At 44.0% G+C, this 13114-nt stretch overlaps 1 protein-coding gene across 1 annotated transcript in view; it reads left to right on the forward strand.

Annotated features, from left to right (window-relative positions):
- The first annotated feature begins 2285 nt into the window (after nt 1-2285).
- LOC126545878 (nose resistant to fluoxetine protein 6-like) overlaps nt 2286-13114 on the forward strand; it is a 46762-nt gene continuing 35933 nt past the window's right edge. The window contains exons 1-2 of the mRNA XM_050193906.2: nt 2286-2872; nt 10947-11158. Of these exons, the coding sequence (XP_050049863.1) occupies nt 2620-2872; nt 10947-11158 (465 nt within the window). The 5' untranslated portion in view covers nt 2286-2619. The remainder of the gene's footprint in view (nt 2873-10946; nt 11159-13114) is intronic.

Genomic DNA, 13114 nt, shown 5'->3' on the forward strand with positions numbered 1-13114 from the left:
CTCTTGGCTATCTACGACGCAACTTGCGAAATTCCCCTCCAAACATTGGAAAACTCCATTTCCAAACATTCATTTTGCCACAGTCAGAATTCGCCTCCTCAATTTGGTCCCCTCATCAAAATTACCTAATAAATATGTCGGGAATGATACAAAATAAAGCAGCCCGGTTCATATTACGTAACTACGGTATAAACTCAAGCATTACACAAATTAAACTAGACCTTCTGTTGCCGCCGTTGGATATCCGCCGCAACATCGCTCTTCTGTGCTTATTCCACAAATATATTTACACTAATAAACGAACGCGGTTACAACTGCAAATACCCCACTATTTTTCACGCAAAATGCATAATCAGTTCAGTTTCATGCGCATATACGGTAAAACAAATGCATTTAATTCATCTGCACTACCTTGTGCCATTCGTCTCTGGAATGACCTCCATGATAACATAGCCTCCATATCTAATCCCGACACGTTCTGCTCTGAGTTACTCACGCTTTTCCCATTTAATACCGTTCACGGGTGCCCAATCTAGTGTATTTGATCGCGCATTTTTGCAATATTGTATATTATTTTATATTATTTAGTTTCCTTTGTAGCAATTGCTACGAACGGGTGGATGTCTGATTTTTCCCTTTATTCATTATTTTCATAAACAGTATTCCTTTTTCTCTGTTAATAGTAACAAGTGTTCGTGTGCCTTCAGATATTGCTTTGTATTCCCTGTGCCTTCAATATTGTGTAACACGGTAATCTCTTTATAGCACTGTTCCTGCTTGAAATTTGTACTTTTTAGACCTTTACTGTTTAATATGCCCCCCTTACCTTATGCCCTGCCATAGGGCCTGTAAGGTTCTTTTGAATGAATGAATAAATAAATAAATAAATAAATAAATAAATAAATAAATAAATAAATAAATACTCAGGTTCATGAGGTCTACTGGCCTTCACGATAGACTTTAAGGTCCCCGCCTGCTACCGCTCTATAGTTTACGCGGTTACCTTGTTTGTACTCGTTCCTCTCTCTATCTACCCTTCCGCCCTCTTTTTATTTTTACACCCCATCCCCCCTTGCAGGGTAGCAAACTGGAACTACTTCTAGTTAACCTCCCTGCCTTTGCATGTATCGTTATCATTCTCTGTCTCTCTCTCCCTCCCCCCCTCTTTCTCTCTCTCGCCTGTGCAGTAATGAAGATAATAGAAACACAGAGGCGGTCTTTAACACCAGCCTTTTGCACGCACTGTACCATATAAATACACTTACCTACACTTATATTTTAATACATTTAAAAGGACATAACTTTATCCATGTTGTAGTATGAGTTATTATTGATAAAATTCATATCACGCGCATTCATTTGGTTGCCCCTAACTTCTATTTTTATTGCGAAGGGCCTCAGTATAGCTTCGTGACATGAGTTCGTGTTTTGTATCAAGGAGACGAGGTGACCTAACGCCTGAATGCAGCGACATCTTTTGTGATTGTCAGCCAGGCGACTTAAAAAACATTTCTGCGCATAGTCAAACCATGCATTCAGGCCCTATATACCAAGCAAACGTTGCTTAGTAATAACGCGTGACAATACTACCAACTGGCTTAACCGGTTGGTTAACCACTCCGGGTAATCACTCTTGTAGTTAACCAGTTGGTTGCTTAATTAGCCACCTTGATCGTCAAGCGATCCATTAGCCGACTGCTTGGCAGGTTAACCAGCTAATCATTTGGGGCTATATATGGTGGTTGATGAGCTGGTGCATTTGGTGCTGTCGCGTTAGTCCAAAGCGTAATACCAGTCATTCGTGGCGCGTCCGACGTGCCCTAGGCTGGAAGACTATCGTAAACGAACACACTCCTGCCTGTTTACCCACCCTCACGATTTCAATGGCTCTGCGTAATCGGGGCTGCACCCGCGCGTTTCAATCCACGCAGGCGCCCACGTTGAGAACGGAGGAAACAGATTAATTCTTACTAGGCGCTGACTGCGCCTAAAGCAGATACGCACTCCACGTGCTTCTCCTGGCGCTTTCACCGGCGGCGTACTCCGCGTGCCCGCTTGCGCGCCAAGGACTTTTGGGGGAAGGCGCGTTGCGAGATGACCCTTCACGTCGTCCGCCGTTTCCCCAGGCCACACTTGAAGTGCGGCGTCTCACTCCTCGCCCCTTTACGGTAAGCACGCGATGAGGCACGCGCGCGGTGGCCGATGGCCCTTTCCCTTTGACCGGGCAGCCGACGAAGGCTATATAGGACTGCTCCCAGACCACAAACCGCCTGTATAAGTTGACGCGACCCGATCATCGTCGACATTCAGCAGTTCCCAGGAACGAGTCACTTCGCTCTCGTTTCACTTACGCCGACAATGACGACGAAAATTTTGCACGTTTTCATGAAGCAACGCTCTTGGTGACACGCTTCTTTCGGATATGCATTTGCCGTTAAAGTTTCGCTCGCTACAAGCTTGGATCGAGAGATGAAACCTGGCCATTGAAGTGTTCCCTGCAGTCAAATTTTTTTCTTCAGTCAGGCTGCTGGAAGCGATTGATTCCGCGTGAAGTCCTCAACTCCCAAGGAATTTTCTTCGTGTTCCAGTAGAGGTGACAGAACGTAGTGGGTTGAAGCCATGAAGGTGCCGCGTGTACTAGTCCTGTGCGCCGCAGTGTGCTCCGTAGCCGTGCCTTGTGCGCGTGCCGTCACCGAAAACTCATCGCCAGGGTTAATAGACAAAGCGAAGGCATTCATTGGCAACATGTTGAACAGCAAAGACAGTGCTCTGACTCGGCGACTACTAGAGGCAGATATTTCGCCTTCCTGCACGGTGGGCCTCTTGAAGTTAATGCGTGGTATCCGAAACTTAGACCCATGGGTAATAAGAAGTAAGCATTGCCACTTTTGCATCCTCTTTTTATTGATTGATTGATTGATTGATTGATTGATTGATTGATTGATTGATTGATTGATTGATTGATTGATTGATTGATTGATTGATTGATTGATACCGACATGTCTGAAGATGTGTCTTTTTTGTTAAATGCTGGTAAGTGTGTTTGCGTTCAAGTGTAACAATATTTTGTGTCACAGCAATGGATGCGCTGTTCCTGCAATACGGCGGGGACAGCGCATTCAAAATGAGCTCAGAATGTTAGAAAAAAGGGACATCAGCAAAGCTCAGCCATTCTAATTTATACCTAACTTATCCGGTTTTTCAACTCTATTTTCCCGTTTGCTTTAGTTCATACTGAAGAAGAATTGAAAGATAACGTAAAGTGATGACCAAAAAGCTACGGAACATGTTTCCTGCAGTAAGACTTTAGGGCTACGTTCAATAACAACGAAAAAAAGTCCAGTATGCGCCCTTCTTCTGTTGTAGTGACTGCCAAGAAAATATTTGGAACATAGTGTTTCCTTGAGTCGCAAAGTAAGCGCCAAGAGGAAACTTTCAAGCCTCTATAGTATCGCTGAACGCTCGTTCAGCGACAGTTGAAGCTCGATAAAGCTCAAATAGACATAAACACGCTTTAACAAACATGTTCTGTGCCTAACGCGAACTTTCCTTGCAGTGGCGGCCACGCTGCCCATTACATTGAAGGATGTCCTACCGCGCAGATACGAAATGGCACATTGGTCATCAAAATTTGGCTATAAATTAAAAAAAGGAGGCTATCTTTTGTAAACATACACATAGCGTCATTGTTATTATTTCAATTACATTTCGTGCACGCTTTTATTTCTCTGGAAATGCGATATTCGACGCCACTCTACTCATTTAGTTAATGCATGGTCTTGTAGATACACAGCAGAGGCGGCCATCATTTAGCACTGAGAGCGCGTGTCTTTGTTTGGAGAAAAGCATCTGGTTGGACCAAAACAGGCTTAATTACAGTGCCTAAATGTGTCTTACAACAGGCGTTCACAACATGCTGGCTAAGTCTGAGTGATGGCTGTGTCTGTAATGAAAAAGATATAGGGATATCACCCGAATTTTTTTTTAGCTCAAGCAGATTTTAAAAAAAAAGCCTGTTTCAAACAGCACTGTTGGCGCCCTTCAGGTTGGTCACTAGAAGAGGTGGACATTCATAATAAGACGCAATAATTCGGGTAGATGACGAGAAAATCCCATAATTCGCTTTTTGTTTCTTTAAGACACATGGGGCAATTGTAGAAATGAAGCCGGCTAGTAATGAAGTCATATTACTGAGCACAAATTTTGAAACTAGCGCCACTTCTGAAAAACTGTCGCCCCCCCCCCCCTACTGTACTGGTAATTGATTTATATGATAAATGATTTATTTGTCACTCCTGCAAATTCAAACTGCCTATGTGAAGGCTATGTGAAATGTTCTGAACATGAGTGTTCGAATAATGAAATTTCTTAGTCGAATAGAATACGAGTAATCCAGAAAAACAACGTTTGAATATCGCATTGAATATCGAACATTATCGCATTACTAAAAAAAAAGTGATATAGAAGATTTGCATGGCCTCCGTTTGGTAAAAGAAAAGCCTTTTTTAGATTCTTTGATACATGCATGTAATGCCGCGTGGAACTCCGGTCAATTGAAGAGCTTTTAATTGACAAACAACTGAATTGAGTTATGTAGTTTGACATCACAATGAACGTAACGATCCAAAGAATCGAAACGTCCCCAGATGCATGGAGAGTGTTGTGTTCCTTGAAGGAGATCGATGAGCGTGATACCACAGGCACCGTACAAGGGATGCAAACGTAGTGAGACTGGCCAAGTAATAAATTATGTTGCCTAAATCCACCCAACAAACTTGTGAGCTGCCTACAGGCAAGACATCCCTATTGGACAGAGGTTCGCAGGCAGACGGAGACTTGAAGGAATCAACCGTGGTCGAACAAGGGGTGTGTGTCAGGCTCGAGCCAAGGTTTCGACAATCATTTAGAGCTGAGCCAATATTCGGGATTTCGAACGCGAAGCAAATTGTCCTCGCTATTCGGTTGGTATTGAAATGCGAAAATTCAAAAATTCGAAATTGTCAAATATTCGTTCATGTTCGAATATAAGAGAGACTGGTATTTATCGGTGGCTCGTGGTAAGTAGGTCGATGACAGTGAGGGCTGTCCACCATTGATTCTTCTGCAGCAAAGCCGCAGTTGTTGCCCAGAAGCAGCAGTCCCTGAGCGAACGAATGGTACAGATAACTTTTGCTCAAAAATGTCCATTCATTCAATAACAATGCCTCGCATTTAGTAGCTTACATACGAAGTGACGTTTCTATTTGGGCCAAAGCCGTTCATTATTTAACCAGTCTCACCTTATTTGCATCCCTTTAAAACAATGCGCGACACTCTTCTTCAGCGAGCACGACATTCTGTGTGCATGACGTGACGTAACCTTTCTTTGTTTCATTAGTTGTTGTCACGGTGCACCAGCTAACTGTAAGCAGTTGTTCCTCGTTGACAAGCTTTTCAGTTGACCTGAGTTGACTGGACGCCTAGTTTCGAACGGCATTACATGAACGTATGAAATAGGGCAAATAAACCACATTTTTTATCAGACGGAATCCACGCAAACTTTATATTGCACTTTGTTTAGAAATAAGGACATATTACATATTCGATTTGATATGTGAAGGTGATTTTTCGCGAAATATTCGTGTTACATTCGAATCGGAAATATCACTGTTCGAACAACCCTGGAGACCTATTTTCGACTGCGACAACGTCTGACGTCAGAGACGAAGACATGTCCCCTTATCGAAATGTAGGCTCAAGCCCGACACAGCCCTTGTTCAACCACTATTGATCATCCTTAATGACACCCTTAATAAGTGACTCGAAATTATGGAACCAACGTTAGCTACACCTTGCGTTTGCTCATGAAATGGTGCCTCTGCCAAGTAACCACGGGTTTTCTGCAGCAGAATCATTTGAAACTGTCCTACCCCCGTCGTTATTTGTCCCCCAAAACTTCATTAAGATTTGCTATCCCTTACAGTTGAACAGAAATTAATATTCGGCAATTTACAATGGTAAATTCCCGAATCTGATACGAATCGAATTGTCTTCGCTTTTCGATTCGTATTAGATTGGAGAATTTTCTACAGAAATTGTCGAATGCTCATTGCTGTTCGAGTATAGGTAACACAGTTTCGCGCGGCCAAATTCTTTTGAACTACATTCATCACACATTTTTCAATTGATGCCGCTAACATGGCCCTGGACTGAGGGTTTTTAATAAATTGGCAACCAGCAGCACTGAATAGTGGTTGTACAAGTGGTATATGCCCTAAAGAAAGAAGGAAAAAGCCTCCCTTAGACGTTATTGGGCTTATTTCAGTAAATTCGCTTGTGCGCTTTAGTGCATATCGCCAACCACTTAACGTCTTATAAAGCTGTGTGCTGCCAAAAAAATGGCATTTTCATTTCTGGTGCATTTTCCCAAGGATTATTTTTTGCCGTCGATCTGAACGCCCTCCAACGCATGATGTGTATATTTTTCGAAGCCAAAGAAGCACCCATACGTATTGCATGTAGCAACGCAAGTCTTCTTATATAGTTTTATTTTAGAGGCCTTTATTTATTGACGGTTGGCGGTGTACATGTAAACGTTTTTTACGATATCCGTTATCGCTATACTGAGACGATAACGTACGAAAGCCTCCAGCGTTGGCTAAAGCCACCGCCATAACTCTCGCGTTTTGACAAATGCATACGATTCAATTTCCCAGCTATTTTCATGAGTACTGGATAGCCAGAATCAACCTTTCAAGAGTGCGTCAGATATCGTTCATTGACTACTAGTCGCTATAACACATGCGATGATGTGGATGTAAACATATCTCAATGTCCGTTCCTGAAGCAGTGTTTTTGATAAGCACAACGACGTAGCTAGGCGTTTGTCCTCGCGTGGAAAAGCTGCCAAAACTGAGATTGTGGTCGGGAAGAATCAACAGTGGCAACAACATAAATTAGGAACACGTGCTCAACCTTTCGCTCATTCCTTGTTGCCCCTTCACCTTTCCTGTGACGTCGCTCACTCCTTCCGCGGAGCGACTACACAGTGACCATATCAGTTAGCTTACGTCAGGCTCCCAGTGCTGAACGGAGGTCGATACATTGCTCACTTCAAAAAGATTTTCAGCCAAATGTTGTGTGACACGTGTACTCCATTCTAGTGAAAGCTCCTAGGGAAATTAATTATCCAAGGCTGGCACTGCGATTTCTAAATTTATTTTATTTGTATTCCACTACTTTTTTCAAGTTTCACCTTTTTTATACCAGATAACACCAATGCTCATAACTAAATCAGCTCGGATACGTTGAGATTGTGGTGCCCCAGCGAACACCAAGACTGCTGGTGAAATCAATCTATTTTAAAGAAAAAAAAGCGTTTCTCCATAGCTTTCTCCGAATAATCCCATCTTCCTTGAGAAGCTTCTGAGTAATACTTATTTTTATTGTCACGACTCTTTCAAAAACTCATTAACACCCGAAGCTTCTGCAGAAACAGTGTAGTGTATGACGTGCTGTGAAACTGATCGCTTACCTCCGCCGTATGAGCACGTCAAGGTTTTCCTCAATCTACACCGGGGGCAGCGACCACTGACAGATTGCCAGGGCAGCGCAGTTAAGCCGTCGCCGTATTGTGCCCTTGGCGGAAAGGAAAACTCTTGTAGCACGTGCTAAAGAAACGGGAGCTTGTGCTGCGCACCCGCTAACGATGTCCTTCGGGCGAAGTGCCGATCCCTTAATGCATCGGGCGATGAAGGGCGCCGCGTGCTACGATGAAAAAAATGTGTAAAATGTGGCGGCGTACACAATAATACAAATTTTAAAATTTCAGATCCTGGCTTTGTCAAATGTGTCTAGCATCGTTCACAGAAGTGCACGACGCTTCAATGTCAGCAATATTAACGCGACGGCGTTAAGGGCCCCGTGTCACCGAAAATCCGGCGTCGGCGTCTCGCGTCGAACGTCGTTTCGGCAACAGATATTTCAAACCACGCATACCCAATCACGCAGGCCCTCCATGTAGCGCAAGGAAGTTACAGAACTAATTGAGTTTCCTAAGGCAAAATACGTCAGAAAAATCGTAAAGTACGTCTTACACACAACCTGCAGACATGTGGCGTCGGATTGTAATTTGAATATAGGAGAAAGCATAATTCTGTTACACGGAAACTCAAAACACCAACCCCTTTTCCAGCGTTTGTACTATTCATAGAGGGGCCAGGGCCAACGAGATTTGTGCGCGCCGGCGCGCGCGAATCTCGAAGGTCATGCAGTGGCGCGCCCGGTTCCTAGTAACACCTCCGGATGACGCTCACCTCCGCCGCGTCACGGCCCACCCAAGAGGCCGCGTTTCTACCAGGAAGCTCGCCTTTGTGCATAGCGTTCACCGCCAGCGTTTCCCGCTAAACATTACGGTTACGTAAGCTGCAGTTGTCGGGAAGCATGAGAAGCAGTCAAAGATGCTTGAATGCTGTCGTGTTGCACTCTTAAAGGCGAAGCTTAAGCGTCCTCCAAATTTTTTACCTGAAAGTGATGGCGAGATATAAATGTTAGAAACCTCCCCTTGTATTCATGGAATGCAACATTTATGCAATACCCACGATACCCACACTACACAGACAAAGTGCAGACATGACATCAATCCCTTCCTTTTCTTAAGCCTGTCTGTGCAAATGGACAGTTTCAAGAGGCGCCGCAGTGGCTAATGGTTTGTGAAAACGTGTCAAAAATTCAATCAGCGCACTTTAATGTTCGATGCTATAAATATGCAGGGGCAGAAATCGCCCCCCTCCCCTTCTATCCTTCGCTTTTGAGTGAACATTTCGGTATATATATAGTGTTCACCGTTGATTCATTTACGTACGTGTATGTTAATTGTTCTATTATTTTTATCCAATCTACCGTATATTCCAGTTAACGCTAGCCAAACTGTGCAACAAAAAAATAAATAAATAAAGACGCTGAGCAAGGGCGCTATAACGTAAAGCTATTCCAAACTTTTCTATTCCAATTCTGAAATCAGCCCTCCGTGATTGTTTTCGACCACCCCCACTTCGCTTGCCTGTCACGCGACGTCAGGAAAACTGCGATAGCTCCCCATCTGACATGACGTGTACACACTTATTATGCATGATTTGACCGAATAAAAGAAAAATAATTATTTCTTATTCGACGCCTTTTCAACATTAACCCTCGGCTATTGGCCAAGAGTTTTCAGGCTGCACCCACTCCATCTGCTTGTCATGCGACGTCACAAAACCGCGAAAACTCACCGCGTCAAAGCGGCGTGTACGCGTTAAAGATGCATTAATATGCCGAACAAAACTGAATATTCTTCTGAATAGCCGCAGGCTGCCCCGTTCCGAAAGGAATGAAAGATGGCTGCCGCCAATCATTCAGGCACTGGCTACTCGCACCTGCCGGAAAGCATGGGTTTATTTACACATAATAAAGCTTTCTGTGTGGCCGTGTAACATTTTCGAGCACTTTCAGCACGTTTACGACATCGTTATACCAACGCTTCTTTGTTGAGGATCCGTTGTAGTGTCATTCTTAAGCTTTCGTTGCATGCTGCTGCGATTTTCAACGAGCCACCGCAAGCTAAGTAAGGGAAAGCGGACCAATCGGAGACGCCGGCACCACCCTCTTCATCCGATTATCGATGTTCAATGCACTGGCTCGGCCTCATCGAATCCCTCTCCACTTGAGCGTGCTCCTCGCCTCTGTAGGCAATGTAGGCAATGTTATTCGTTGTTCAAGCAAACAAAAGTGACCTCCTATGATCGAGGAGAGCGTTAGATTGGTCTGTTCAGACAACCCTGTGGGTCACCGCCCGATGCTTGCGTCAGCGGTTACGCAAATTTGACGTCAGGAGATTGGAATAAAAACATATTGGAATAGGTTTACGTTATAGCGCCCCAAGTTACAACTATAATATAAAATATATGTCGGTGTTCGGTCGTCGGCCCTCTGACGACCGAACACCGTAGCAGCGTGTTTTTCAATCTCTCTGTTTCGTTGAACAGCTTGGCTAACGTCAGCTGGGACACCCTATGCCGGTTGTTTCAAAGAACACTTTCAATATATATGTATATTTTAAGTTTCCTGAGGCAGGTAGTGCAATTCTATTCCATGAGCTGGTCTACTCGAAGAGGCGGACATCACTTGCAAAAAAAAAAAAAACAATTGAAATGCATAATCAAATAATTAACAAAAATCCACTAATTGAATTTTAAACTAATTATCTTATGGAACATATTGCAATTTACAACTTCTAGCCGGGGAGTTCATAAGGTGGATCCACATGCAACGAATTCTCAGGGTGACACCAGTTTTGAGATATTTATCCCCGAACTTTGCGGAGAAATGCATTGACATTCCCATCAGTTGTGTGCCTCAATGCATAAAACAACGTTTTGTCAAGAAAGTAATTGGAATGACAGTGCATTTTTAGCGAAAGTCTACGGCGCGTATGTCGTAAATGGTGTCATCCACACGATTCTTTTCATGTGGATATGCCTTGCAGTCTCACCCGCTGAAATTGTAAATTGCAACATGGGCCATAAGGTAATTAGTTAAACACTTATTAGTGAATTTATGTTAATTAGTCAATTATGCATTCGAATTTTTTGTGCAAGTAATGTCCGCCTCTTTGAGTAGACTAGCTCATGGACTAAAATTCTGCTATCTGCCACAGGGAATATATTAAAAAATTTGAAATTGTTCGCTGAAACAACCTGTATATCATTTGCTATAAAATATGTGCTTCAATTCCATTTGCACGATCGCATGCTAACACTAATGTTAAGGACTGAGGGGAGGTCCTCAATTTCCTAGGATTACATATAAAGTGAATAAAACATTCGTTCATTCATTCATTCATTTTCCTCGAGCATGAGACTACAATAAGGACACGGCTGCTCCGATACGCAGTAGCAAGTACGTTGTATTCTGATTCTCTGCCCCAGTGTTCGACGCTTCCGGCAAGTATCCTACAGGCCTCTTTCAAGGAACTCTTGCAGACCTGGGAGCGTTCGACGAGTGCGTCGAGACTCTCGTGCACGACGAATTCGGCAACGAGAAGGTTCGGGGCCAGTACTGCAACATGTACGTTCCTATGACCAACGACACGCGGCCCGTGGACTACCTAGCATCGGCTCTGCGCATGTCACATCCGCGGGTAAGCGAAGAAAGCCACCAGAGCCCTGCCGCACTTTTTTTAAGCAGGACTTGGCTCTGCGACCGCCGTTGATTGCGAGGTGGACGCTGTTGTATGTGCGCGTGCATCACTTGCTGCTCCCTTCTCTGCTCCCTTTCCTTCAGTTTCCCCTTCACCTAGCATAGGGTAGCATGTACCGGACGCAACCACGCTGCCTTTCTTTAGAACTCTTTTTTTTTCCTCTATATCTCTTTTCCGCCCCGCACGTGACTGAGAGACGCACCATAACGGCTCGATAGAACACATGTGTTCGTTATACTAATGCTGCAGTTGGACACGGACAGTAGCTTTAAGTAGACTACTCACTGACAGACTATGTCATGCGGATCTCAAAGGAAAAGACGAAAAAATAAAGTAGAATTGAGTACGTCCACAAAAGCATGAAAGCGACTACTCTACCAGACGTAGTCTGTGCCCCTTAAGGCGCGAACGTTTCCTTTAAATTCGAATCATAATAATAAAAAAAAAACTCCAGTACGTGCATTAGACTTGACATGCTTTGTCAGAAGCCTGCATGTCCCAGTGACTGATGGCGCTTCAAGGGTTATCAAATTATGGGCACTGAAGTAGGAATAAAAAAATTTTACCGAGTATTTCATTCACAGCACAGTCGTTCACTTATTTTACTGTTACTTGTAATTTTCGCCTATTTGTGTGCTTGTAACCATGCAAATAAGCCATTCAGAGTTCATTTCTCAGTAATGCACAATTATAATGAAAACATATTATAATAGTACACGCGATGAAATTCAGTAAGCAGGCTTTTCCACCTATTTCATTTACACTCAAGTGAGAGACAAAAGAAATATAGAAGGCAGCGACGTTGACCAGAAAAGTGGCTGGTTGGCTACTCTATACTGGGGTAAGGAAATAGTAAGCCTCGGCAAGTGCTATATAGAACTCTAAAGATGTCTGCGCTAAGAGTGACGGTGTTCTTTCATTGAACAGAGATAGCACCGCTGTCCGACTTGAACGCAGCTCTCGCTGCGCATACACTTCAACAAGTGCGCAGGGTCGGGCCCATATCCTGCTCTTTGTGCACCTCGGCTTTTCGTTTTCGCTGAAGCGATAGACAGCACGAAGGTCACTTAGCTCGCTGCTGCTGCCGCGCTTCCTCACACCACCGTTTTGACAGCGAGTGTCCGCGGTCATCGAGTGTGATTTGTGCATGTTTGCCTGTGCGCGCTGACCTGTGCTTGTTAATTTATTAAGTAAGCGAGTGTTTACAAGTTTATACGGCCGACTACTATGCTTACTTCGTATGGTTGTCTACTAATTTGCTATGGCAATCAATGCTTTGCCTTTCGGGCGAAACTGCGACATTCTTATTCTAATATTTGGCATGAAAACCTACATATCAATGAACAGTTAGAAAAATAGAGAGGGATCACGCTGGCAACATCCACCGGGAGTGGCACAACGCCTGCTTCCATTTATGGAGGAAGATATAGAAAAGTATATCCGTTGATCACCATGCTCGTGCTTTAAAGTGTGGTACGAACGGCCGTACTACATGTTTTTAGTGGTTCAGCGCGTAAAACCTCAGAATAGCATGTCTGGGCCTAATCCAGAAGTTCCTAGGCTTAAGCCCAGCTCGGGCCCGAGTGAACAATTGCTTACCCGGCCCGAGCCCGGCCCACTGGCTTGGCCGGGCCCTGGCGTCCGGGTGAGCCAGGGCCCCTGCAGTGTTCTAGTATTTCCCTTATCAAGATAGCCGAACTCCATATAGTAGTACTGTTGAAACTGAGCGACAAGTTTTGTATACTTTCAGAATGCAAGGAACGTAATGTAGCTGCAATTTTGCGCCAATCCGCACACTGACACCTTAGTTCAGATTCTAGCCGATAAATAGCCGCTCTGCCATCTTGGTTACGTCAGGCGAGATTCGGGGAGGAACGCACTTGCAGATTTGATGTG

The sequence above is a fragment of the Dermacentor andersoni genome, chromosome 1 (genome assembly GCF_023375885.2).
Source record: "Dermacentor andersoni chromosome 1, qqDerAnde1_hic_scaffold, whole genome shotgun sequence".
Lineage (NCBI taxonomy): Eukaryota > Metazoa > Arthropoda > Arachnida > Ixodida > Ixodidae > Dermacentor > Dermacentor andersoni.